Genomic DNA, 25,501 nt, shown 5'->3' with positions numbered 1-25,501 from the left:
CCTGTGGCCCTTCAGTCCAGCACTGCCTCTCTGAAGGGAGTCACTCTTAGGACTTTCCAGGCAGAGGGAGTGAAGCAAATCTGAACAGTTCAATCATTGCATAGCACAGCCTTTCTACTGGGCCAGAGATATTAATTGAAATCAAAAGTTGGTGATTTAATCAAAAGTGCATGTTTCTGCAATCACAGTTTACATTCACAATGTTGAGGCTTGAACATCTGAAAGTGGTTTTTTGAAAATGGCATGAAGTAAACACACTTTTAATTTTTTTCATGAAAACAACGGATGGATTGGATATTTGATCTGCCATTTGCATGCTGGTTCTGCTTTTTCATTACAAAACATAAAATGTATATATGCACATATAGTTTTTACATGCCTGTGACAAAAGCTCTCAACCAACAACGTTTGTGAAGTGTGTGCAGTAGAGCTACGAATGCACCTCAGAGGCAAATAACAGCTCCAAATACACAACACAGAGAGATGACTTTTCAAGTATTATTACAAGATTCCTGTTGAATTCCTTTCTTTAATCAGGATGGTAGTGGTATTTACTGGCTCTGAAATTCCCAGGGAGTGGGAAGAATTTCCATCATGAATGGGTGTAGTGTTCTGCAGATGCACAAAGCAACCAGAGCCCTTTTGAAAGACTGAGACTAAGGACGGTGTGCACACGTGTAAGTAACTTGAAATACTTTTGTATGCAGAACAAAGGTGAATATCTTGATTTTGATAAGACTTGATAGAAGTAGATACAAATAGGAACACAAAGACCATGTTTCTCTTTAGAATAAAAACAAGGAGAAAAAAATTCGAGCTGTAGCCAACAGTCTTGCTTCAAGAGTGGACTTCTTTTCCTGCCTTGGACATTCAAACTCTGTGGGTTTTGGTGTGGTTTGGCTTTGTTTTGGTCTTGTTCGTGGGGTTCTTTGGAATATTTTTTGCTAGCACTTTTTGGTTTGTGTGTGTTTGTGTTGTTCTTTCAGTGCCAAATATTTAGATTGCCTTAAACGTGTCTGATCTGAGTTTTGTCCAGATTACTTTTTGGTTTGTTATTTCTGGATGATCATTTACCAAGAAAAAACCCCAACACCTAAACCAATGAAAAACATAAAAAGCATTAAGGGTTCTGACAGTGAAATACTGTCTGTCTTTCCCTGGTGCTTATGTGAAATGATCTGGCAAAACAGATACTGAAGAAATAATGTATTTTTTGTGAGCTTTCTCAAATGATAAATGTTCTTGTCTCTTTAGAGAATTTTTTAGCAAATGCTGATTTTTGCAAGCAGACAGAATCAGCATTTCAAGTATTTTTTTTTTATAATGCAGCAAATCAGAAGTTGTATCTGCTTCATCTTCTAGACAATTGGAAATTCAATTATCAGAAGGAATTTCCAACCATGACTCTAATATTTCATACTCTTTTTTTTTAAGCAAGTAAATTGTTTGTAGCAAAGTTGGAGCTATTTTCTCTCCTTTTAATAACAATACACATGTATTATTGCCTGTGCTGCAAATGATGAGAATTATCAGTATCTCTTAATGAAGTAAAATTAGGAAGTATTGAAAAAACCTGAGGGTTGAATGTGTTTTTTTTTTTTTTTAATAAAACAAAATAATTTTATCATCAGTTTCATTATTTTTACATGGAAGGAAAATGGCAAATTAAGGCATTGCTTGTATGAGCACCTTCACAGTAGCAGTACAACAAGGTAGTTTGCAAGCCTGGCCCAAAAACTTGGGTGTTTTTTACCACTCATTTTGCTTAACTGGAGCAATAGTGCCATGCTACTTTCTCTGGATGACATAAAAAGAAAATAATTTCGTTTAAAAACAAATTCAAATTTATTTCAAAGGAAATGGTGTCTTTGCTGTTTTTATTTATTGAAACTAAACCCAAATTTAATATGTAAAAAATTAGTGGTGGGGAAAGGATGAGGGCCTGGAGGTCAGAGAGCCTCTGAGTGAAAGGAAGAGAATGCAGCATTAATGATGGCCTTTGTTGTGGTTTTATTTGTGGTTTTGTGTTTTTTCACTATCCTGTGTGATTCAGGTTTCGTGCATTGATAGTTTTTATAAAATCAGGTTCTTTATGGAATTGAAATCCACACCAATCCTGCAGGGGGCACTGAGAGCAGGGCACACACACCCAGCTCAGGCCGGCACCTCTCCCCTCCAGGGAGCAAAAACAACTGGAAGTTTTTTTAAACCACAAAATCTTCCTGTTTTGGAACCTTCCAATGATGGCTGAAAACAATGCCAGAAGTGCTTTGTTATGGCAGTGGAATTCTGAGTATGAAATACATGTTACATAAACCTCTTGGTTTCCAGGGTCTAGCAGACAAGTAAGCTCTCCTGGTTTTGTTGCAAATGTTCTTGAAGGTTTCCAGCAACCGAGTAGACTTGCACCATGCAAGATGTGGGGGTTTTTCAAATAGATCTGAAATAATATCTTCTTTTTCTTTCAATTTAGTCTTTTGTGTTGAAACTTTGGAATTTGAATTATGAAAAAATGTGTTTATTTACTATTAACTGGTATAATTATAAGATCATAAATTATGAGTTAAGAAATCATTCACATCTATTTTGAGTGCAAGTTATTTTTAGTTTTCAAAAGCACCAGTTACTCAACATTGAGAAGTGTGGCTTTTTAATATGCTTTCACAAGAGCCTAACAGACCATGTGGTGAAATTCTGTGTGCCTAGAAAATGTTGTGGATTTCAACAGTACCATTGAGTTTTCAGGCAACTGCAGTGAATAATTGCCTGGCTTTCTTCACTCGATGGCAAAGCTTAAATCAATAAATCTGATGACCTGAAAGCTGTCTCTTCAAGTGATGCATTTTAGAATCCGTTCTAAAAACTCAAAGGTCAAGTCTAAAGGAAACATTTTTATCAGGAGGTGATGTGTTGAACATCATCTGTGCAGCTGGAAATAAGTGATTCAAATTTGAACTTGATTTGTTTCAAATTCTCCAAAGCATCAAATCCTGTGGGATGTGGACAGACATTGCCATCATTAATTAACTGGCACTGTTTTCAAATGATCAGTGTTTACTGATAATTTACTGCATTTTATCATGGTATTTGTTACAATACATTACAATACATTTACCTCTCTTGTTTACGGTGTTCTTATATTTTCTTCAGTGAATAAAAATAAAAGTATATTTTTCTATTCTAGAAAAATCGCTTTTATCTCTAGTAATGACATAAATGGATTTCAAGTATTTAAATCAGAACTCTGTTGATGGTATCTAAGTGCAGATCAAAGAGGGGAAAAAACCCAAATCTCCTTGCCTGCCTCAAGGCAGCAGAATGCAAGGGGTTTGTTTGAGGTTTCTTAGGTTGCTGGGTTGCTATTAAGGTCTCAGACTAGAGATTCATAACATGTAATAGTTTGGAAAAATGAAATGATGCTGAAATTATTTACTGAAAAACTTTGTTTTTTTAACTTTTTCTGAAATTGTCTGCAAATTATGTTTTATCAAATATTGTTTCATTATCAAAACAGTCACACAAGTTTTATACAAAAGTATAAAATTTAAAGGAAGTACCAAGTGTCATTCTACCTTGAAAATTAGTTTTGCTGGGGGAAATGGTGCAGCATGTGCAGGCATTCTCTTAACAGAAGAGTCCTTTCTTGCATTACCGACCAGTACATAACTGGTCCTGACTTATTCACTGTTTTGAACATTTTAATATTCATCCAGATGGTTTGAACCTCTGTTTTGGGTCACCTTATTCTCCATTGTCTCTCTATAGTTCTATAAGAGTTGTCATTCTGCAGGCAAATTGTAACGATAATTTTTTAAAATTTTACCATTTCATTTTATTCACTCAAATGCTGTAGGCTGTCCAAGAATCTGCTATAGAGGTTCGGGGGATATTTTTGGCAGGGGGCAGGTGTGCCTTCCCTCTCCCTCACTGTGTCATGCAGGTGCAGGTTTGTGGTTAGGTGAAGGATTTGGTGATGGGCAGTGATTAGTTCAACACAACTTTCCATGTTTTAGAGAGAAAGAAGCAAACAATAGCAAGAGTGGAAGCCAACAATTCTTAGAGTACAGGCTGCAGTGGAATAATATGGGGAAGAAGAATTTCCTCAGCATTCAATTATTAAAAATAATTAATTTTTACAAAATTTCCTTGTAAGCACTGATGAGGAAAAAAGGTATTGATATGCATAAAATAGAGGACAAAAATTGTTTTGAATATATTTTTAGTGCTTAGGCATTCTTAGAGTTCCATTGTGAAATGGGGTAATGCTCATCATGTTGGATAAAGGAAGCTTTGATGCTTGTGTTTGGATGAAGGTGTGTTCATGTGCTTTGTTTAGGCTTTTCTTTGCATGAAAAGTTAAGCATGTCTAGATAAGCTTGTAGTGTAAGCACTCTCAGTGTAAGCATTGTAAAAAACTTGTGAAATAGGCATCTACAGGAAATTCAGCTGAGGAGGATTCTAGGTTGCTAAGGCACAAGGATTGCCAATCGTATCACTGTTTTTACATGATTTTTGGAGGAGATAAAAGGATTTTTTGTTACTTTTTTGGCTCTTGTTTAGTTTGGGGAAGAGTAATTTAAACATTGTGAAGGGGAGTTATCGTTTTCCTGCAGTGCATGAGATAAATATTTTTATTATTTTTAAAATGGACTTCTGGTTCTAATCCAGTTCTCTCCCCATGACAGCATCTTGGCACAAAGCAGCCTGCTGTCATGCAAATAAACATCAAATAAATGAAGAATGTCAGCAAAAGTGTAATATAAAACGAACAATTAGTTGTGAAAATTTCAGCTGGTTCTCTGTAAGTAACTTTTCCCTATTTTTTTTTCTTCTTCCAGAAATATAAAGAATATGAGAAGGATGTTGCAATAGAAGAAATTGATGGCCTTCAGCTGGTGAAAAAGTTAGCAAAGAATATGGAAGAAATGTTTCATAAGAAGTCTGAAGCCGTACGGGTAAGGAGCAGATCAATCTGCTACTTCTTCTATGACGTAAAACTAAATATATGATGGAAAACTAACTATTTGGTTTGGGCTCTGCTCTGAAGGCTGTACTAGCAATTGAAGGTGCTGAAGGGGAAATGCTAAAGCATTCAGAAATATTTTGGGATCACTGTTCAAGAGAATAGATTTAAATTATTTATATTATCCATAGATAAATGTAGGAGTGTGCAATGAGATTGGAACTAGCAATTTCCAATATGAGTTTGTAACATATTTTGTGCAGTAAAACCCAAGTGCATGTGGTTAAAATGCTAGATTTTAAAATATGCAACTGAAGCAGACTTGATTTCAGTGCTCACTATTATAAAAATAGTGTTGCAGGGAAATGTCTGAGTTCAATAACTGTCCTTCAGTTCAGAAAAACATGCAAACACTTCAAATGGTAAACACTTTAATTGTGGTAAGTACTAAATGACTCTTCAGGCAGCTCATTAATGATCATTGAATAACTAAACAGCTCTGAGTATGTCTGTAAGTTTTTGTGTTTTTTCTTCTTTTTTTTTTGTGTTGTTAATTCTATCTCCATCTGATCTTCCTTTTGTAATAGCTTTGGTGTCTATTTGACTTACTGTAAAACCAAGAAAATGTTCAGGTTTTTATGTTTATTATATCAAATAGGATTTTGTTGTAACCCATGTTCTGAAGAGTAACAAACCTTCCTGTTGCAGTTTTCATTATTCTTTGTTCAATACTGAGGTGACTGCCTGGAGCAATAGCTCCTGTGGCATCACCCTGTCAGCAAACTCACAGGACATGATGGTGATGCTGCTCACAGGACATGATGGTGATGCTGTTCACCACCAGCTGCTCTATCTCAGCCAGACTTTGCTCAGTTGAGCTGAAGGTTCTCCTCTCTGCACTGCAGAGCTGGAGGTGTCACCGAGAACAGGGATTCCTTTTGTGTGGCTGAGGATGCAGCCCGCCTTCAGCCTTGTACTATTTGTTATGGTGCAAAAGAGAGGAAAGAATTTGGCTACGTTTAAGAGGTTGAATTTTCAGGACTGGCAGTGAAGTAAAACATATTTCAGCTTGTAAAACTGAGCGCACTTGGCAGGGAAGCAGAGAAAGACAATAAACATGGAACCCCGCAATGCTATTTTTACAGTGTGTTTTTCAGAGGAAAAACTACACTTTAATATGTGTGCAACAGCTTCCAGGAGCCTGAAGAATATTGACTTGAGGAAGGGGGAGGACTCTTTTCCTTGTTTCTCAGCAGAAAAGACTGCTCCCCTGAGATGATGATGTGAACAAAGCATTCTTGGAGCAGCACTTGTCTGGAGCGAGGAGTGACCAGCGAGCTGCACGCTTGGCTGGGGAGGGAATAGAACCCATCAGGGAGGAGTGCTGCTGGGAACAGCAGTTTGTGTCTCAATTAGAGCTTCATAGCAAATGTTTAGAGCAGGTTTGGTCTCTTCATACAGATGGTGTTTTTATCTAAGGAGCAAAAAAAATGCAGGATCAATATAGACCACCATGCTCTGAGTAAAAACAAGCCCAAATTCTGTGAAGTTAAACCGTGCGTGTAATCTTGACTGAATGGATTTTAGTGCTGGAAAAAGTGACTGAAATCCAGAGCCTTCTTTGGAAGGTTTCCATCTTTGAAAAGGAAGTTAAAAATATGGTTTGGACAGGGTTACTTCTTTTAAGAAACGAACTGTTTAGTGTACTTTCTAATGAAGTTCTTAATTTTTTGCATAGTTATATAAATTGGTGCTAGAGATGTAATGAGTGACCTGTTCTGTGGTAAGTAGTGCTTAGTAATTTGCATCTTGAGAAGTACAAAATCCTTTGATACAATGCAGGTTTTGCATATCATCTTTGGCTCATCACAACTAATTTTCCCATCATATCTAGGGGGATTAGAAAACTCCTGTACACTTAAGAGCTCTGTTCCATCCTGATACTGGATCATCTCATCTCTAAAATACTTGAATTTTGATATAAGGTTTTGATGGAAACTTTTGCAAGAGCACTGAAACATAGAATTCAGAGTGATGTGTCAGGTATATTGGTGGTGATGTTGGAGAAAGTACTAAATGAAGAATACCTTACAAAAAACCCCTCAGCCTTAGAAATAACCGGGACGTGATTGTGAGGCTGCAAATCCAAGGACTCAGAAAATGTGTTCCAGTATTAGCCCAAATTGTTTCCCTACACCACTGAGTGAATTAGCTTCAAGTAGACATCAAAATCCATGGTTGATTAAAATGTTTTATCCAAGAGGATTTTGGGTTAAATGTATTTCTTCAGGTTCCAACATTTCAACAGATATAGCACTGTGAAAAATGTTCAGAAATTCATAGTTCATGAGTGTTTGATTTGTAGAAAAGGCCAAGAAGAATGACCTGGATATATAAAAGTAGGATGGCTTGGATAGGCCTCAGGGTTTTATCTTTTTTTTTTTTTTTTTTCCTTCCTTTGTGATTCTTCTTGATGCTTTCAAACATATGAACTTATTTGAAGCTACTAATCACATGTGAACTCTTTTCCCTCCTCCCCCTTAATATTCTGGATGAATTTTTATCTTTCTGTCTGATCTCTTTTCATAGTGATTAGTTGGTTCAGTGTGATTTTTATCATATTCATTCCCTGTTAGAATTACCCTTCAGTATGCAATTATCCTATCATAGATTGTCCTATTTTTGTTCTGCCAGATACAGAAGATAAATGGAAAACTGAAAGTACTAAACCAATTATATAACCTTTTGTCATCTACTTACTGATGGAAAACCTTGCAAGCAACATTTCCCCCCCTCCTTCTCCCCAGTGGTCACTATTTACCTTGGGTTTATATCAGTTCAGGATACTCCTGTTAACCATTTCCTTCCTAATGCTGCCCTACCTGATTGAGTTTCAGGCAGCAACTTCCTATTTTATTTTGAAGTATTTGTGACATGAATTAGTTTAAAATCCCTGAGCTGTGGTTTTGATTCAATGCTGCTGGCTTTTTTGTTTTCTATCTGTGACAAAGGTAACCATTCACTTTTAATGTTATGGTGCTTGAGAAGGGAAAAATCTTACTGCCCATAAGGTGACAGACACAGAAATGTTTCCTGCACTCTTCAGTAGTTGTTTTAATTTTACAGCCAAACACAAATAATCCCTTTGACACCCTTGTGTAGTCTGCTGTCACTTGAGGTATTGCTGCATTTCCTGGACTTCTAGTTATTTCACTCATAGGAAGTTTGCTTGATCAGTCTTAGTTACCTGTGATTTCTTTAAATACAATTTTTAGAAGGTTTTATGATACTTCAGTGACTTTACTAATTTTAAAGTGAACGGGAATGAAGCACTGTGACATAATGCTCAGTAACAAATGACCTTGACAGCAAACTTGATAGTGAGAAAGAGGTGGAGTTAAAATTGTTGATTTGGTTCTTTTATTTTTCCTAGTTATTGGCATATTGGGAAAAAATTGAAGGCTAGAGGGAGGAGAAAAAGATAACTTGGTTATCTTTCATTTTGTTATCTTTGAATATCTTTATAGTTGAAAAGCTATTATTATAACCGTAGCTTTATATTAAAGTTTTGATTTTCATTAAAATTTCCTTGCAAATAAAGAGGTGCTATAAAAATGATTGTTGATTCACTGCTAAGGTGGCAAATCAAGTGTTAAGGATGGTCTTTCTTTAAGGCAACTACACTTGCTACAGTGGAAAATGCAAATAAGAGGCTTCTTTTTATTAACTTTTCCTACTATATCTACCTGGTGTTCATTGTGAAGCTGATTCTCATTATAACTGTGCTGTGAAAAGTAATTGCTGTTGTACAGTAATTCAATTCCAGTGCATTCATGCATCAGTAAACCAGCGGGGTTTATCTGGAGAAACCTGGGACTCTAAAGCTTTTTATCGTGAAATTCCACATGCAGACAAATGTTCTTTCAAGGAGTAGAATATCACCATTTACATTTAGCAAACATTTGCAGGGAAGAGAAATGGATTTTTTTCCACTGATGATTTTTACACCAGTCTTTAAGCTTTTTTTGGCTACTATTGGGATGATTCTGTTTATGCACAGTTAAAGTAATGTGTGTGTTTGACATGTTTGTGCTTAGTCATATGCATATGTGATGTGCACCTTGTAGTATTCACACATGCATTTGTGTGGGTACAGATCTTTAGATATGCATTTTGGAGTTTATACGTGCAGAATCAACAGATGACATTTACTATTATTTTTCTGCATGTATACATTCATATATACATAAGCAAAGTATTAAGCAACATGTACTGCATTCAGATATTTCCAAGTAATATTTCCTGGTAAATTGGTGCCCTGGTCAATAAATTAATTTTTATTTGAAGTGATGTGTTAATAAGTGCAAAATGAACTTGCTTTGATGAGCAAAAAGATCACGGCAAGCAATTGAAAATTGAAAGTTGCTCAAGTGTACTTTATTCAGACTGCAAAATATTTCCATAGGGTGCATGAAAGCTCAGTAAAAAAATTCATACTGACTACTGTAGTCAATAATTGTAGCTTTTATTTACGAACCACCTCTAAGTACTTTAATCTTTCCTTGAGTGTACTTGGAATTTAAGTAATTTTTAGTGTGCGACTTAGTGGTGAGTTCATTCCTATTCAAGGCAACAGTGAGGAATACTCCAGGTGAATTTTGAACTGATTTTTTTATATTTAGAGACTGTTTTAAATTTGCACTGGCTTGAATACCCACTATGTATTTTATTGCACTGTGTTTTCATTCTGTTTTTCTATCACTTTGATCAACGCTAGATCAGGAATGGCATTCTTGAGAAGAGAAGCAAACAATCATTCATATTTTATATTCATATAATATAATAGAAATAGATCTTTAATGTCAAAACATATTACTTTTCTAGGCTCACTGTTTGAAAGATAGAAAAAACTAAGTTCCTTCATTGAGCTAATTTGCATCTGTAGAATTAGAAGAAAAATGAATATCAATGTGTACTCTTCACAGCTGCAGCTCAATGGGGGCTGTATTGACCTCTGATTTTTAAAAAAATAAATATAGTAAGAAAGGGTTTTTTTTAAATCTGCAGATGGAAATTAAAAATAAAGAACCTCAACATTAAGTTTATAAAATTACTGAGGGAAAAAAATTATAGATGGTTGTGGGTGGAAGGAAATTATGGTGAATCAACCCAGTATCGCTATAAATAGTTTTAACTGACAGAATAAAGACATAATGAATAAAGGAGAAATGGCTACAGTTGTGTTAATTACTGCTAACAAATTAAAGGTTTTCAGCAATATTTTTGTATTCACATTTAGTGTTTTAACTGTTGCTGTTAAATTTTGGTGTCATTTACACTTGTTTGTAGTTTTTCTTATTTCCTTCATGTGTCAGTAATAAATTTGTGTTCTTGAAAGCATGAAGAGCTTTTTTTTTGCTTTTTTGAAAATTATAATACATTGGAAAATGAAAAGATGGATAGCAATCCACTGACAGCGGAGTATTCAATAGTATTCAATGATACATAACCTTGATAGTCACAATTTGGAGAATATTTAGATGCACAGTAAATATTTTACTTCTTTATTGCTATTGGACTTGAAGATTGCTTTTGGTAAATGTGTAGAATTTAGGATATTCAACAAATGAGGGATTGGCAAACCTATTGTAGTGCAGATCAGCTAAATCCCACATTGCTGCTTTGCTTTTTAGTTGACTTTCCTAAGAAATTAATGTATTTATAAACGGATACTGCTATGAGTTCTGAGGGGGCTGGGGAAATCTATTTTCATTGGAGTGTGGGTGGGCTGCTTTTCTCCTTAACCTTCATTCCCATCCCATGGCTGTGGTGTGAGAGCTCAGACTGTCCTCAGATGCATTTGCTAATAAACAGGAGGGATGAATGAGATAGGTACAATCAGTTTACCTCATACCTGCCCTGTGTGTGTAATGGAATAAATATGGGATAGACAGCTTCAATGGAAGTTAATTTTTCTGTCTGTAGATCTCTCTGAATCACAGCAGGGAGCCCAAGTGCATTGATTAAATATTTAACTCTCATATGTCCTAAAACCCAGGTTAGCTGTCAGAGCTGGTGGGGGGGAAAAGGTGGAACATGGAAAAAGTCAGTGGGAGAGAATGAAAAGAACACCAGTGAAAACTTCAGGGAGATGTTTCAGGGAATGTGTGTTTGCCAGGATTTTCAGGGAGTCATGTACAGGATGTGCAGTATCCAGGAATTCCTGCTCCCAGCTCATCACTGCTGGAGCACATTCTGCTCCAGCTCTGCAAACGTGGAATTTTCATTGTCTGGGTACAGTTTGAAATAAATATCTACAAAAATACAGCTACTTTGAACTATCTCTGGATTTTTTCTGTCTTTAAAAGTGTGGCATGTTTGTATGCTCAAAGAAAAAAGAGTCCATGGTCTAGTCAGTCTTAGGAAATTTAGTGAATTTCTTAAGATCAAATTTAGAAAAAAGTACTCAAAAGATAAAAAGGAAGAAAATTAAGACTTGTAGAGAAAACTTCAAAGCATTTGCTGCTGGAGACAATTATGATGGTCTCACCTCCACTGCCAAGAAAAGAAGGAAAAAGTATTTAAAGACACTGCATTTAACTATGTAGCATTTATATGAAAATGCAGCCAGGAAATCCAGCCACTTCCCAGATTAGTTCCTGTATTAGACTTCTCTACAACAGTATATAACATTCAGTCTTTGCAGTCAACATAAAATAGTTTTCAGACAGCAGGAAAAAAATCAGTGTTTTAAATTATTAGCATATTTTATTGCTTTACATTAACATCAAATGTTTTAACAAAATTAGTCATATTGTCCAACTTTCTGTTCATTGTGAAATTTAAACTAGTCACTTCAAATAGTAATGTTTTAATTAAAACTGAATTTCACTTGCACACTGTCATCTCAGTTTTCAATTAGGATTCTGATCTCATATTGTAAATATGTGTCATTGAATCTATTTGTTGGAATTATAAAAATAAACACTGTTACTTTCATGTCAAAGAAATGATAGATGTTTGGTGTCATATCAATTTTAGAGGGTTTATTGATACCTGTTTTTAATTGATTATCAATATTCTCTGGAGAAGATGCACTATAACTTGCTGTTCATGTAACATTAGCCTGTTTTCTGAAACCTTGTGTTCATGTGCTGTAATGCTCAGGTACTGAAAAGATCTCTTCCTTTAGAGATTGCTGTCTGCATCTGTGCAGAGCAGGTTTCCAAGCTGCTGCCTCCTTTTTTCATTCCATGAATGATGCCCACTCCTCTGCTCTGTCTGTGGAGCAGCAGTGAGGAGGAGCCTGTTAATAGCTTTCTTGGAGGCATTTAATGAATGGTCATTTATCAATATTTTGAGGAGGAGAGAGACTATCATCTCTGTGTGATTCTTCATTTTGAAGTGCTCAGAAGCATTTCAATGAAAAAGGTGTAAAGAGAATGCATTAATGTTTTTATGAGTATTAACTCTTCTCTGTGCTCTGTGATGGAGCTGCCAGCAGGGATTGTGCTGGGTCAGGTGTGCTCAGCCTGAGCTGCCCCTGGAGCCTCCTACACAGATAACTGAGGGCAAATACCCCATTTATCCTCTTCACTCCCACCCTTCTTGAGTTTGACTCTAGTGTAATTAGGTAGGAAGAGGGCTGCTTAATCTAAAATATTTCCAGTTTAGTTGATTGTTTTATGTCTTTGTCAGCTGGTTATTTATTCCAAACATGCCCAGCAGTGGTCAGCATGTTTCCTTGCTCTCTCACCTTTTGTATTTCTAACATCTACTACTTCAAAAGTTATTCTGCTCATCTTATTTACCCTGGACACTATAGTCTCTTTTATCTTCTAATTTGAATAGTTATACTCCATAGGTTTTATACAATAAACCCACCGTGCTCCTTCTCCCACCTGAACAGTTTCTGTAAGACTGGAGAACTTGCAGTCTGCTTTTTCATCTCATGGGCTCTCTGATCATTCCAGGGAGCTGCTGACAAGGGTGGGTAAAGAACTTTCCCAGCAGCACTGAATTTCAGGTGGTCACAATTCCTGCTGGAATTAAATCAGAGAGTCAGGATTATCTCTACTGGTGGTATGTGAAACTGTTTTGGGAGACAAAAGCAGACCAACAATGAGATGAGGTGCTTCTTTTATTTTTTTTTCTCTCCTGGAAAATCAGGGGCTTGAGAGTGAGTTAACCAAACATCTAGTTAATGTTCTTGTTTGGAACTGTATTTTAACAGCTGTCTGAAATACAACTGCAATAAAACATCAGATTTGATGCTGTAACTAGAATTTCAGATGTTCAAAACTAATCTTCCTTTTGATGACTACCAACAAAAAAAGCTCAAGTTTTATTTGCTAGTGTTAGACTTGTGGATTGTTCTGGCCTGCACTTTGATGTATTTGGAAATTGGCAGTGGCTCTTAAAAAAGAAATCTCCCTTCTGGCTTCCACAGGGGCTTGCTCACCTCTCCTTTCTCCTTTACTTTTGCTCTACTGAGCTGAGGCAAAGCAGTGCAGAATAGACTGAGGATTTTAAGACCAAAGAATTACCCAGTGCAGAAACCCCAAAACAAAAAGCTAAGAGAGGCTTTCTTTCCCTTAGAATAATTAGGATCTTGTTCATTGCATGACCTGAAAAAATACTTGTAAGAGTCCCAGGAAAGAGATGGGAGACAGAAATGAGTTGGATCATGATGAGCACTACTCTTTTTATTTTCTCATGGGAGTGGTGGTGGTGACTTACAGCAATATTGAACCATCTCCCCATTTGGATGATTTTTAAAACTCTGTGACTCTGCAGCTGTTTAGGGAAATGGTCTCATTACCTATAGTTCAGTTCAGGTCTGGTATTTTGTGTGGTGCTGGGCTAAATGTGCTTTGCTGTTGCATGCTGGAGGGTGAGACTCTCCTCCCCTGTCTGTGGGTGATCAGTTCCTTATGTATGGTAACTGCAGAAAGCTGAGCTCCTAGCTCAAACCATGGGTGTCTGAGCAAAACATGTTTCAAATCAGTAACCTCAATCTCTAGAGCTTCAGGAAAACGTAAAAAAGACTTAAAATTCCGTTTTCCTGGGAAATAAGGCAAGGTGGCTCACACATGGCAAATACTGATAGATTGGAGATTTTGCTGGATGAAAGGACTCGTCCTGAGTCTCCTAGTGCACAAATTCTGTGGTACTTCAGTCTGTGACACTGGACAGCTTTAAGGCTGATAGGAGGGGTGGAAAGACTCTTACTAAAATAATAGTCTTGCTGTTGATCAATTTAACAAATTGATCAAATTAGGCTTAAAATTAAAATGTTAATGGATTTCAAATGATTCCAAAGAGGGAGTCAGAATGTGAAGTTTCACAGAAATGTCTAGGCACAGCTTTCCATGTACCCAGCCAAAAGCATCCTGATACATTTGTGTTGTAGATTTGGGATTTGTGGCAGGAGCAGCTGAGGCCCAGAGCTCTGGCAAGAACTGCTGCACACTTGGGTGAGAGCAGGTGCAGAGCCTGACACCTGGGCTGCAGTTTGCTTTTCTGTTTTGAGGAGACAGGAAGCTAAATGCTGGGTGGGGGGAGCAAAAAGGGTGAACTTTGATTTTGTGGTATTTTATGTTTGGAAGAAAGACTATTGTACAGCTCACTTTATCCTAATCACTGTGTCATTTGGTTCTGGGGCCATGGTAAGAACAAGTGCAGTCATTTATTTCAGGAGCATCTTGATTTCAATGCCATGTAATTATGCCACATTACCTTTGGTATATGCTTTAAAATTATTTGCAGTGAAGGGAACAAACAATAAATTATAGAGATCACTTTTTAATTTCTTTTACCTCCATATAAATAGATACACAGCCATGTATTCTTGGCCCAAATGCATTTCTCTGTCATTTAAGCTAGCACAGCATATCTTGGATGATTGCTTCTGGTGCTGTGCAAGTACTCCAGGAGGACAAATTGTTTGAGTAAATCATAACAAAAAAAAGGTGTTTCATGTAAGAAATAAACAGTTCCAAACTAATACTATAAACTGAAATTTTATTGATTAGTGTGAGTTGTTTTTTTAATATAAAGTTTAAATTGCAGCAATCATTGTGGCACAAAGCACTACAGAAATGCTACATTATAGAAAAAATCTTGTACCCTGTATTTTCAATGGGTCATTTAAGAGAAATAGTATAAAAGGCAAAAAAGGCAAAAAAAGAAAGAACTGCTCTGTACCCATGAGTCTTTGTTTTAAAAACAGGCTGGAACTGGAGAAGCAAGGTATGCTGCAGGAAAAGGCACAGCAAAATCTGTGTGCAGAGGAAGAGTTAGGGAGCATTTAGAGATTTCTTGTAGCTTCACATCACCCTTGCCAGGTGTATCATAGCATTATACACTGCAGCCTCCCCAAAAGGATTACAGGGCAACTTTCCATAAATCAGAAAAAATTGCAGGGACATCTCAGGTTAATTATTTAATTCTTCAGTGTGAGGATAAGAGATTGTTTAAAACCACTGTAACTGGTAAACCTTTAGGTTAAGGGAGAAGCCTGGTAAACATCTTTATTTACTGCTTTATACCTTGGTTTTTAAATCAGTGGAGTCTCTGGTTTTGATGCCTCTTGAGACTAGCACAACATGTGGATTTTCTCCTTTTTTTTTTTAACACACTGAGCAGGCTAGAACAACATCTATTGTTAGAAAATATTGGCTTATATTGTAATTCTCCATTATATTGGAAGTACTGGGTTTTGTCAGTAAAATCCTACTTTTATCGCTCATTTCCCATAACTTGTAGTGAGATGGTAATTTAGCACTTTGTAGATGTGCCAGTAAATTAATAATTCTTGAGTCATTAATTTTGCATTTATCTTAATAGTGTTACATCTGTGGATATTCATGGAGTTTCACTTTTTTACACTTGAAAAATATTACTACAGTGTTATTTTTGAGATTGGTTTAAGAAAATGAAATTATCTTAATGGAAATATTTTGACATATAAAAATGAATATTTTGTCTTGATTTGCAAGTTAAGCAATTTTCACTTAAATGTCACTAGGAATTGTTATAGAAAAGGGAATAGCTATTTTCCTTTCCTATAACTCCATGCTCATCATCTAGCAATTAAATACCTAACCTCTTGATCTTTACTTTTGACCGAAGTTCAATAAGGAATTGGATAAATTCTTAAAAGATGAGTCCATAGGTGGCTAATTAATATACTAATGGACAGCCTTTAAATCAGGAAGCCCATAAAACACTGATTACCATAAGCTGAAATCATTCACTGAGCAAACAGATAAAGACTTTTGTCCTATTTCTCAAGTTCTTTACTCCAGCAATCACTGCTGGCCACTGCTGGAGAGAGTTTGGGAGCTCTCTGGTGTCTCTCTGTGCTGGCACTCATTGCTGAGATTCTGTTAATGACTCAAAAAGCTAATGACTCAAAATTAGATGAATGCCATGTTTTTGAAAGATCAGGTAGTTTGAGCTTATGACACGGTCCTTTGGGTGTTGCTATATTCTTATTTTTAATATTATATTTTGTTTGAAAAAATGCTGCATGCTTACAGCTTTTACTTCACATCATCTGTTTCCTTGTTTTCTGAGCTCAAAGAGTAAACTCTGCAGGTGGCACTGGCCAGGCTGCCTTGTGCAAACCCAAAGCAATGTCCAGGAGACTCTCAGACCTTTGCATGATAAAGGTGAAACAAAAGTTCCTCAGAACTAGGTCAACACAACACCAAAATATAAAAAAAAAACAAAACCAAACCTCCAGAGAGATGCCTTGGGTTTAAAATAGTCTGGGGTCTTCGGTGGATTTTTTTTGTCTTCTCTTTGCATGTTGAAACAGCTTTGTCACACGTGAGTGTTGATGGATGTGAGCAGAAAGAGAAGAGGTGAATTTGACTCTAATAACAATCAAATATTGTTCACCTCTTTTAGCCAGGTGTACATCTCTGTAGGACACAGGCAGTATCCTGAATTCTGTTCTTGGCTGCAGGGGGCAGTTCTGAACTTTTGCCTGGTACCTCCTCTACTGGAGGACAGGATCAAATGGAGAAACACATTTTATTACCTCATTTCTCTCCTGATGGCTATAATGCAATATATCAAACAAACACTCCAACAAATGGCTTGTGGTTTTCCATGGCTAGGGAGGAGGCCTGGATGGCTGGGAAGCTGCAGCAATGCAGATTACAGTAATTTCACGAGTATAAGGCGCACCGGATTATAAAGCACACTTCCGGGAGTCGGCAAATTCCTGAACTTTGTCCATATATAAGGCACACTGGACTATAAGGCGCACTTCCGGGTTTTGATCAAAATTTTAGTCAAAAGGGTGCACCCTATAGTTGTGAAATTACTGTAGTTAATTGTTTTAGGCAATTCCTAGTGACAGTGTGCACCAAAGGGATTATCAGTGCCTTGATAGACTTTTTGAAGCCAGAAGCTATTGTAACTCTTGCTTTTGGAGTTTCATTGAAATTGTTTAATTACCTAGGTTCTTTATTTTTTCTTTTTTTAAAACATATGTTCTCATTAAAAAATACTATAAAATTCTTGATCACATTTTGTATCTTCTGTTCTGAACTCTGAGGCAATTAATTTGCTTGTTCCATGCTATATCAATACTGTCAGACACTTTCTTCTCATATCCTGTGGGGTCTGGCTGTCTCCTTGCCAACATTTGCTACTTTTAAAAGAATTTCTTCTGCTTTTCTAATATTTTATTAGATGTTTTAATTTTTTTTCTTGATTTTCTTCCCTCTTTATGTTCAAACCTTTGTAAATTGTTTCCTTAATCATGATTAAGTCTACTTTGCACTGCTGGGTTAGTCAACTTACATTCTACTCTGCTTACCCACTGCCTTGATATTTTTTAAACTAGGATGTGGTTTTGGTTTTTTTTGTTTGGTTTATTTTTTTTTTACTTTCACCCATAATTAAACAAATTATTTATCTTTGCCATTGGAAACCTGTTGAAATCAGTGTTGACCTGATTTCACCTTTCACTGTACATTTATCAATGTAACACACCATGTTAGACTTACATGTTCATTGTGAGCATGTAAGGAGAACACAAAGGGATTGTTTTGTGATTGACCTGAGGTGAAATTCCAGAAAAAATTTTCATTTCTCTTGTCCTGAGTGTGTAGTTTGTAAGGAGCCAATGGCTATAAGCCCTTATGGTGCTCTCTACTTTCAGTGTGGTGCCTTTCCACAAGAAACAAATACAAGGGGAACTTTGCATCTGTCAATAACAATGAAAGAGATAAAAGGTCACAAGATACATTGTGGGTATAAATGAGGTATTTATGTTGAAGGTAAGGGTTTGAAAACAAGACTTTTATTCTTTCAGAATGCTATAAATGATGATTTAAATGAAAGCAGTTAAATTAATTGCTTGTAGCTTCTACAAAATACTTAAGATGAAGGCACAGGAGTTTGGTTTAGTCTTGTAGCACTAGCTTTTATATTTTACCTAACCCCTAAGAGAGCCACCAAGAAATTTGCAATGATTCCAGCCCCTCCCCATGTCTAGTAAAGGTTGCTTTAATTTCTTTTTGTACTCCGAGTTTATCAATACACATTTTAAGCTTCAATTGCTTAAGAGTTGTGCTACAACATTGGAAAAGCTGTGATGCAACAAGTCACTTATTATGAATAAATATTAAGAATTATTGTGTTGCAATAAAGGAAAGAAGAATAGAGCAGTTTACTAGAATATCTTAAAAGATTAATTTGCTAATGACTGGATTTGGAATTGGTTTTTGTCATGCAGATATAACCCAGGTTAAATTTTGCAGGACTTCTTTCTCTGTATATGTGGAATATGAGTGGAACAGGTGTGGTTATGTAGTTGTGTCATCATAATCTGATGATCTGTCAGGTGGTGGCACAGAAAAGGATGTGGTTTTATTACAATACCAGCAGAGAAATAGACCATACTTTAAAAATTATTAAAAAGTAAAGCACAAAACAATGACTTTTATATTTTATGTTCTTAAAACATAGCTCATGTCATATATTATTGTGACAATCTGTAGGCCTATGTGTTTTTACTGTTGGTAGCTCATTAGAATGTGATAGGTAAAGGAGAAACATAATCTTCTGTAATTGCAAAACTGTAAAAGTCCAGCTACCCCTGCTGAAGATTCCCTTAGTTAAAGGAACATAGGATGTAGTCAACACAAACTCCAGGTTTTCTAAATGACATAACTAAAATGGTTTATCTGAAATGGCAGAACTGAGACAAATGTGGAAGCCTTCCATATATTATGCATGAATGAATGAAGTCGTAAATAGCTTCAGTTTGCAGCAGAGAAGATGAGAATTGTGGTGCTTCCTGTCACAAACACAAATTGGTCTTGAATTGTTCTGATCATACTGTAGAGCAGGACTCAGGAGGATGCTCAGCATTTCAGGTTTAAGTATAATGCTCTGGAATTCAGACTTGGCATTTATAATAGTGCCAGTCCTGGGGCAGATGCTCCATTGGTGTGGCCCTACAATTCCTGTGCCCCCATACAAGATAAATCCATGCTGTTCATGCAAATCTTACAAGGCAGGGACCTCTGTGGGGGCTGCTGATGTGGATGGTACACTTGATTTCTGGTTAATTTTAATTTGTTGAAGTAAAAATTTTCCAAGGCTCTTACAGGGCAAGATAAACTCACAGATATTCACTCATTGCAACTCTGTAAAAGTTTAAAGCTCAGATGTAGAAAAATCTGTGATGCCATATATAAAATATACTCAGATTTAAAAAAAAGATAGAGGCAATTAAGTTTTTTTCTTTCTATCACTTTTTTTTTGGTTTTTTTTTTGTTGTCACTGCTGCTGGTATAAAGGAAAACATCTTGAACAGTAAATTTGGCTGCTTTTTCTTTCAGTCTATGTGTGTGGTGACAGTTTAGTTTCCAAACCTACTTAATCCCCTGCATTCAGTCTGTCACAGTTAACATATTGACTGAGACATCCTATTGCCATATGGACCTTTGTCCAGACAGAAATTATCAGCACCAGCAACTGATTTCACTGAGGGCTTGGGCCAGCCTGGAACAGCACATTTAAATTATTGCTAATGGGACTGAATTTAAGAAAGTGTTTTGCAGGAGAAATGTCTTCATTATCTGTTATAAATGTCTGTTATTTGTTTCCCCTTATCTGTGTTACAAAGCACTAATGCTTTAAGAAATGAAATGAGAAAGTGTATGGTGATTTTTACTACAGAAATTAATTGCACTGCAGTCCTCAGTGGCTGAACATTTAATTTCAGACCGAAGTAAAAGAACATAAAATTAAATCCTGGATGAAATTTCATTCAGTCTGATTTCAGTATTAGTTTTTCATAATGCTTTTTGGGAGACAAACAAGTATTACCTATCGGCATGGAAAGAGCCTATAAAATTTAATAAAAACACAAAGTGGTTAATATACTTTTTTATTGGGGTAAGATTTCATTTTGTTGTATTTATTTTATTTCTCCTCTTCCTTCAAAAAGGTCATTTTAAACTCAGTATTTCCTCCTGTACAATTCTGCTTCTTTTGGAAATACAGCCTTCCTTTTCTTATGCTGCTTATTTATCAAGAGTTGAGAACAGACAAATGAAACAAAAGTTTTATTCCTTTCTCCGAGTACTGTAATGTTAGTAAGCTAGTTTAGTCTGCTGGTGTATGAATTAGATTATGAGAATAATTTAAACTTTTTTTTTGTGCAGTAATCAGAACAAAATTAAAATAGCTAGGAAAATTAATAATTTTTTGATTTAGAATAAGAAAGAAAAATGTAACTAAACACTTTGAATTTGCAGAGTTGTATTTTACTTGTGCCTACTCTCACTTTTGCATAGCTCCCAATATATTTTCAAATGTTTTACATATTATCACATTTATGGTTAAGAGCTGTGAAATTGTCCCCCTTTCCCTTTCTCTCATTGGGGAATTTGAGTACTCTGAGCCAAAATTAGCGTTCAGGTCATTACAAAGACACTGCTGATATTGTATTTCATACTTAATGAATCTTTATTGGCATCTGGGTCTAACCTTGACTCTGCTTAGTGAATCATAACTTGGCAGTCTCTGAGTAGATGCTCCACTGTCCTATCAAATTCCAAGAGAGATAATTTGGTCTTTCTCAGTGATTTCACTTTATCATGCAGTGTTTTGATTTTTAAAAAAATAAAAATAAAAATAAAATAATAATAAATGCAAAATAAATCTTCAAAATAAATGCTATATTAGATTTAAATTTTGTAAACTTTCTATGATTGTGTTTTTAGTAAAGGTGATGTTCTCATCTTTTGTGATGTTCTGCTAAAATCCAACTTCTGCATCTCTTTGTCCCTAAAGATCTCAAGGTTTGGTATGAACCTCAGAGTTTTCAATACATGCAATTATTTTTAGGCAGAAAAGAATAGAGAGATTCAAATGTCCTCTATGTGCAACAATTGAGAAGGAGCTCATTTCCAAGTCTTAACTTCTAGTAGCTTAATGCAGCTCTGGAGAGCTCCCCATGCCCTTTATGGCTGTGGGAAGCCTTTTCTGTGTTTCTGTCTTAACCAGTGCTCTCTCCTGCAGCTGCTCCTTGCCCAGTAATGCTGTATGGCACTGCCAGTATTTCTGTTCTGATTCCTTGTCATCTCAAAATAAGTAGTACAGAAGAGGAATTTAAAAAAAAAATTAAAAATGCTGGGATTCTGAATTAATAGAGAGTTACATATGTTTTTAAAATGTAAAAGCACTGAGAAAAATCCCATTTTTATTTAAATAGAAACTCAGACAAGACCTTTGCAATCCTTGAACACAGATTAATATTTTTTATCAAAAACCATGTATTTTTCTGGTAGCTGAGTGCAAATGGTACTGTGATGTGCAGTGACTTTTACTTGGTTGTGACCCAGGGCTCGTGCTCCAGGCAGGAGGTGCAGCAGGAGCAGGAGCAGCCACCTGGCTCAGGTGTCACCCTGCAGGCTTCAGCACATCCCATTTGAGCCCCAAAGCCTCGCTCGTGGCTTGGTAGCTGTGTTCAGGTTTATGCTGAGGATTTTCACCTCGTGCTTCTGGCTGTAGTAAAAAGCCCTGTGAATTCTCCTTTCTGTGTCAGCTGTTTGCCAAGATCACAATTTACAGCGCAGCTGCAACTTCAGCAGTGCAGGGTTCAGGGCTTAGGAAAGCAATAATGGACTTAAGAAGCTCAGAGAAGAGAAGCAAAGGCAATTGCAGGTTGGAATGTCTTTGTTGCAAGAGGATCCCATGGATGTGAATTCCTCATTCTTGAGAAAGACCTGAGTGAGGAGCATCACAGGCTGGGGAGGATTGGGGAGCAAGCAATTGCTCTGTTTTCCATTGCAGTGCCTCAGGGAGGCTGCTCAGCTCTCCTGAGTCCCAGAGTGCAGGCTGCAAGCTTGGCAGGGTACCCCTGGAATGTTATCCTATATACTGGATGGTTACTTTGTGCTTTGCTTCTGGGGATTTATTCTTTTGGACACTGTGAGACAATTCTGGTCTAGAGGGGCTGAACACACACACCTGCTCTCAGGTGTAGGAAGGGAATTCCAGTCTAGCTCTGGAGTGCTTGGAGCCTGGAAAGGACAGACTCAGCAGCTTCCTAGCAAGGAGAGGGATTGCTGTGTGGAATGCTAATTAAACTAAATTTAAGTAAAAAATTTCAGTGCTCAACAATTTCTGTTGCAGAGAGGATGTTTTTTAAGGTCTGCCCAAATCTAGAATCCATCTATCCAAGTAAGAGTTTAGGAATGCAGTCACCCAGGTGTCATGTATTCAGAGGTCCCTCTTACTTGGACCAGACTTGGCTTTCTCTCCTTGCGCACACACAAAAGCCTGACAAGTTTTTAATCTAACTAATTTTTGAAAAACAGCTTTGTGCTCTTTGTTTCTATTTGGAATCAAGCTCTATTTCTAAACCTGAGGGCCATTTAGTTTTCTTTAGTTTTGATGTATGTGCAGCTCTTGTACTGACAGTTCTGAGGACTCATAAAGGACCATTTGTTCTTCCTCAGAAACTTGCCTTTGGCAAGAGGCACTGTTGCAAAATGGTCCCCAAGCAGTGTTTTTTATGTCTTTTTCATTTTAGCAATTAATCTGAATTTTGCTGTAGGGAATACCTGGTGTTTCTGCTCTGTGGATGCTCCTCACAACTCAGAATATGTCGTGATAGGTACTGTGTGATATAGAAGGAAAAGGGTGAGAGCAACGGATTTTGTGGGATGTAGGTGAAATGTGAAACACTGCAATCGAGAGAGAATATTCAAATGTCTCACTTAAACTGTCAGGCACAGTAGATTTGCAGTGAATACATATGTTCTGAGAATATCAAATCTGCTCATGTGCTACCTTCAAAGAGAGACTTTGAAATAGGAATTGCAGCTGAAATTAATTCTGTATGGCACTTTCCCCATCTTCTGGCATTGGCATCAAATTTGCCTCAGAACAAGACAAAAACTAGTCAGACATATAGAGAGCTTCTGGAAATGGTAACATTCTCACTGGAATTGTGGAACAGCAAAACTAGTAATGAGATCTGGTGTATCCTTTAATTTTAATACTTCTGTCTACTCTATCTGGATGTCACTTAATTAAAAAAGAAGAAAAGGAACACCACCTAGGCATTTATTAATTTTGGGGTAAGCTGTGTGAAATCTGTCAATCTGAGTTCACCATATCCCTGAGATTCATTTTCTTTGGATTTGAAAATAAACCTCAAGGATGAAACGCCACTATGGCTCATTTCATTACTTCAGCAGACAATAAACCAGCCCAGAATTAGCATTCCCCCCACAGCCTGCCCCTTTCCCTGCAGCTTTCTGTGGAGGGAGGCTTGTGAGCAGAGATCTCTCCCATTTCTGTGGCTCTCTGGTTTAGCCCTCTGATGCCCAGGAAGGATCTGCAGATCCTTGCACTCACTATCTGGCTGGTCCCTGATAATTCCATGAATGCAAATACAGAGATGTACCTGTGATAATAATCTTCCTGCATGTTAATAAGCTTAGTATTCCTGAGCCTCCCTCCTCCCCAGTGCACTTTCTCTGCCACCTGAAGGAGCAGCTTGTTTGATTTTGTTTTCCTCTCTCCGTGGTCAGGCTATAGACACAGTAAACTTTGTGGTTTTTCTCTCGGACTAAAGGACAGAATTAATTGAAGTTTCCAAATCTTTGTTTCTGAAGAAGAGATTTGCAATGAGAGACTGGGAAAGGGAGCCTCTGTGGAAGCCAAATGGCTCTGGAACCAGAAGAGTGCTGGCTGGGTCAGACACCTGCTCTGAAATCCTCTGTTAGCACTTGACTTGAAATTGGAACAATTTCCATCCCTCTGATGGAACTGGCTCGTCTCACTGTTGTTCAAGAATCTGTGTAGTTGATGATTTTTTCCTGCTATCTCTTAGAAAGCACTCTGAAATCTAAGAGTGTTTATTTGCTTATTACCTTCTTAGGGAGCCAAGATGAACAAAGCAACCCAACCACCAGTGAATTCTCCAAACAGACTGAGCAGTGTCTGTGCTCAGACAGCATGTGCTGATTCCCCTGTGCCAGGAGCTGCCCAGCCCTGGTGATACAGAGCTCTCTGCTACACATCAGGCAAATGCCTTCCCTGTCACCCTGCATAAGCTGCAAACTTGTAAAAAACAAAGATTTGCAGAAATTTTTGGGAAAGTGGCATTAAGTTTGGCTTTCTTTAGTGAAGGTTTAATCAGTAGGTGATATGGATAATGGGAAGGGACTCATTCTCTTGATTCTCTTGCAGGGGATTCTTGGTGTGGTGTTTTGTCTGGTGGTCCCAAACTTCTAAATCCTGGTTTGCCAAAGGATGAATTTGAACTTCTTGAATGAACATGTGTTGTAGCTGATTCTGACCACTTTCTACTTGCCCTCTAAACTTGGAATAGCGAAATATAGTTTCTGCTGGATACTATTCCTGAGAGATCCCTGACCAAATTCCATACCTGGGGACCCTGGCAAAAATAGCTTTCAAATAGTGTTGGAGACCTGCAAATGGATGTGGGTGAAGATGTGATTCCATTGTGAAGAGCATCATTAATGGCTTCATTTCTGTGGTGCAGTGGAGCATTCCCCAGTAAAAGCCTGTGGGAGGTAGGTTTACCTTTCACAGGAGTAGAATGAATTCTAACAGGAATGCACAGCAAATAACCTCGCATTTTCCTTGTGGCCTCTCCAAATACAAAGCACATTCCCTCTTTCTTGCTCTCCCCATTACATAGGATAAAAAAGCATATGAAGGACTTGAAGAGTAATAGTTAAAAATCAACACCTTCTCAGGTAACATTACTGAAATTAAGAATAAACAATGCATGCTTGTCATCTTTTGGGACAAGGTAAAGGTTTTATTTGTGACAAGTTGGAGATTGGTGCACTGCTGACATTCCTGTACGGTGTCAGGGCTGGTAAAATATCCTGAGTCAGGTTTGAGATGTTCAGTTCAAGCCTATGCATACTGTAAAGCAAGCAGACTTGCTGCTAATTAACATCTCTGGGAGTTCTGGTTTGTTTTAGAACAAATTAGTCAGTAGATGTAAAATTCTCATTC

The 25,501-nt window shown here is 37.0% G+C and overlaps 1 protein-coding gene across 3 annotated transcripts in view; it reads left to right on the top strand.

Moving 5' to 3' along the window:
• The window catches only part of CACNA2D3 (calcium voltage-gated channel auxiliary subunit alpha2delta 3), a 396,474-nt gene that overhangs the window by 79,146 nt on the left and 291,827 nt on the right, over positions 1-25,501 (top strand). For all 3 annotated transcript variants that reach the window (XR_004419272.2, XM_033071436.2, XM_033071435.2), the window contains exon 3: positions 4,839-4,955. Coding sequence is in view for 2 of the 3 variants with exons in the window: in XM_033071436.2 (XP_032927327.1) it covers positions 4,839-4,955 (117 nt within the window). In the remaining variant the exon portion in view is untranslated. The remainder of the gene's footprint in view (positions 1-4,838; positions 4,956-25,501) is intronic.

Source organism: Catharus ustulatus, chromosome 13 (genome assembly GCF_009819885.2).
Source record: "Catharus ustulatus isolate bCatUst1 chromosome 13, bCatUst1.pri.v2, whole genome shotgun sequence".
NCBI classification, from domain to species: Eukaryota; Metazoa; Chordata; class Aves; order Passeriformes; family Turdidae; genus Catharus; species Catharus ustulatus.
This window is presented reverse-complemented; position numbering and strand designations above follow the sequence as displayed.